This window comes from Pyxicephalus adspersus, chromosome 4 (genome assembly GCF_032062135.1).
Source record: "Pyxicephalus adspersus chromosome 4, UCB_Pads_2.0, whole genome shotgun sequence".
Classification (NCBI taxonomy): domain Eukaryota; kingdom Metazoa; phylum Chordata; class Amphibia; order Anura; family Pyxicephalidae; genus Pyxicephalus; species Pyxicephalus adspersus.
This window is the reverse complement of record NC_092861.1, coordinates 92,193,330-92,195,250: the sequence shown is the minus strand read 5'-3', so window position 1 is coordinate 92,195,250 and position 1,921 is coordinate 92,193,330. Positions and strand designations below refer to the sequence as shown.

The window sequence follows — 1,921 nt, the reverse complement described above, 5'->3', positions numbered from 1 at the left end:
TGAGCAGGGTATAGGCAGGGTGTGAGCAGGGTATAGGCAAGGTGTGAGCAAAGTATGAGCAGGGTATAGGCAGGGTATAAGCAGGGTGTGAGCAGGGTATGGCAGGGTGTGAGCAGGGTGTGAGCAAGGTATAGGCAGGGTATGAGCAGGGTGTTAGCAGGGCGTGAGCAGGGTATAGGCAGGGTATTAGCAGGGTGTGAACAGGGTATAGGCAGGGTATGAGCAGGGTGTGAGCAGAGTATAGGCAGGGTGTGAGCAGGGTATTAGCAGGGTGTGAGCAGGGTATTAGCAGGGTATAGGCAGGGTGGGAGCAGGGTATGAGCAGGGTGTGAGCAGGGTGTGAGCAGGGTATAGGCAGGGTGTGAGCAGGGTATAGGCAGGGTATAGGCAGGGTGGGAGCAGGGTATGAGCTGGGTGTGAGCAGGGTATAGGTAGGGTGTGAGCAGGGTATGAGCAGGGTGTAAACCCATTGATAACATAATCCAACCAAGTTGGTAGAGATGGCATCATTAAAACAAAAAAAAAAATCACCTTTACTTTCACAGATGTATTGATCCCTCTTTGCCCTTTTTCTGATTTCTGCTACCCCCTTGCCTAGTAATATATAATAATAATAAACATATTTGGGAAGACATAACTATTGTTAGTGAGGGGGGACTGGCAGGCCACACATTGCTCGCACAGCATTCTGGGAGGAGCCGTACTTGGCAGTCTGAGTATAATTATCAGCCCATCACCCAATCATCAGGAGATGTCACACAATATACATAATACGTTTACGCCTCAGGCCCCCACAAAGCTTGTCACACTATAGAGCTGCATCACAGGAGGAGGAGGGGAAGTCACGTGACGGGTGAGGGGGCACTTTGGGCGTGGTCCCTTGCGCGTCTGTGGCAACCGGGGGTAGGCGGGGCCGCTAGTGTTCTCGAGGTGCCGGTGAGTGCGCGCGCAGGGTGGTCGGTGAGTGGACATTTCGGGGAAAATGGACGATTTCCAGACGGCGGAGGAGGTGAGAGGAGTCCCGGAGGTGGCATTGTTGTAGTCAGGACTAATTAGGGGTTGGGGGAATGTAACGTAGCACGCTGGGCATAACTTCTTGTTCCGTGTGTATCCGGCCTGTGTGTGACCCCCTGACAGCCCCGGCTTGGTCTCCCCCATGGGTGTCCATGTGGCAGCGTCACCTTGCCGCAGCATCCGCCACTGCAGAATTGTGTAACCTGCACATTCGCTGGAACTACTGAATGAATCCTGGAACAAAGACATAAAGATCCCGGGTGAACTTGTACAAGCTATAGATCATAAAACATGGCAATGCTGCAGAGTTAGAAATTGGCCTCAATATGCTGCAGATATAATTATTATAAACCATACAGATTTATTTCTGTCCCTGGAAACAATCTCATGTTATTGCTCAGTGACCATACAATGGATGAGCACTGTACACACAGCTGGATTCTCTATGGAGGGTGGAGGGCAGCCAGGAGGTTCTGCATTCTCCTCCATAGGAAATGACAGCAGTCATCCCAGCTGCTTCTTTAGTGATCTGCCACTGCACATTATTTATGGACATCGGGGGATCTCTGTACCCATGCTAGATGTTCACCTGAGACTGGCAATCATCCAGCATGTGTACATATAGTATAGTTTTAAGCAATGCTCAGACATGGCAGTGACGTGTGCTCTGTGGTTACCGCTGCCCCGTGGAGACATGACATGTAGCTTTACCATTGCAGCCCAATAGAGAGTGAAAATTAAACAGGAACCGTTCTGTCATTCAAACCAGGGAGGTTTAAAGCCATCAATGTGAGTGACCGAGCGCCTTCGGGAGCTGTGTTGGATTGATCCGGAGGGAGGACTGAAGCTAGCCTTTGGGGTACATGTGCTCCATGTACACATGTGGCTTCCTGTGCCTCACCATTGG

General features: G+C 50.9%; 1 protein-coding gene across 1 annotated transcript in view; it reads left to right on the top strand.

Moving 5' to 3' along the window:
* Positions 1 to 860: 860 nt before the first annotated feature.
* The window catches only part of DYNLT1 (dynein light chain Tctex-type 1), a 9,060-nt gene continuing 7,999 nt past the window's right edge, over positions 861 to 1,921 (top strand). Inside the window, exon 1 of the mRNA XM_072408993.1 lies at positions 861 to 1,009. Coding sequence (XP_072265094.1) covers positions 983 to 1,009 — 27 coding nt within the window. The 5' untranslated portion in view covers positions 861 to 982. The remainder of the gene's footprint in view (positions 1,010 to 1,921) is intronic.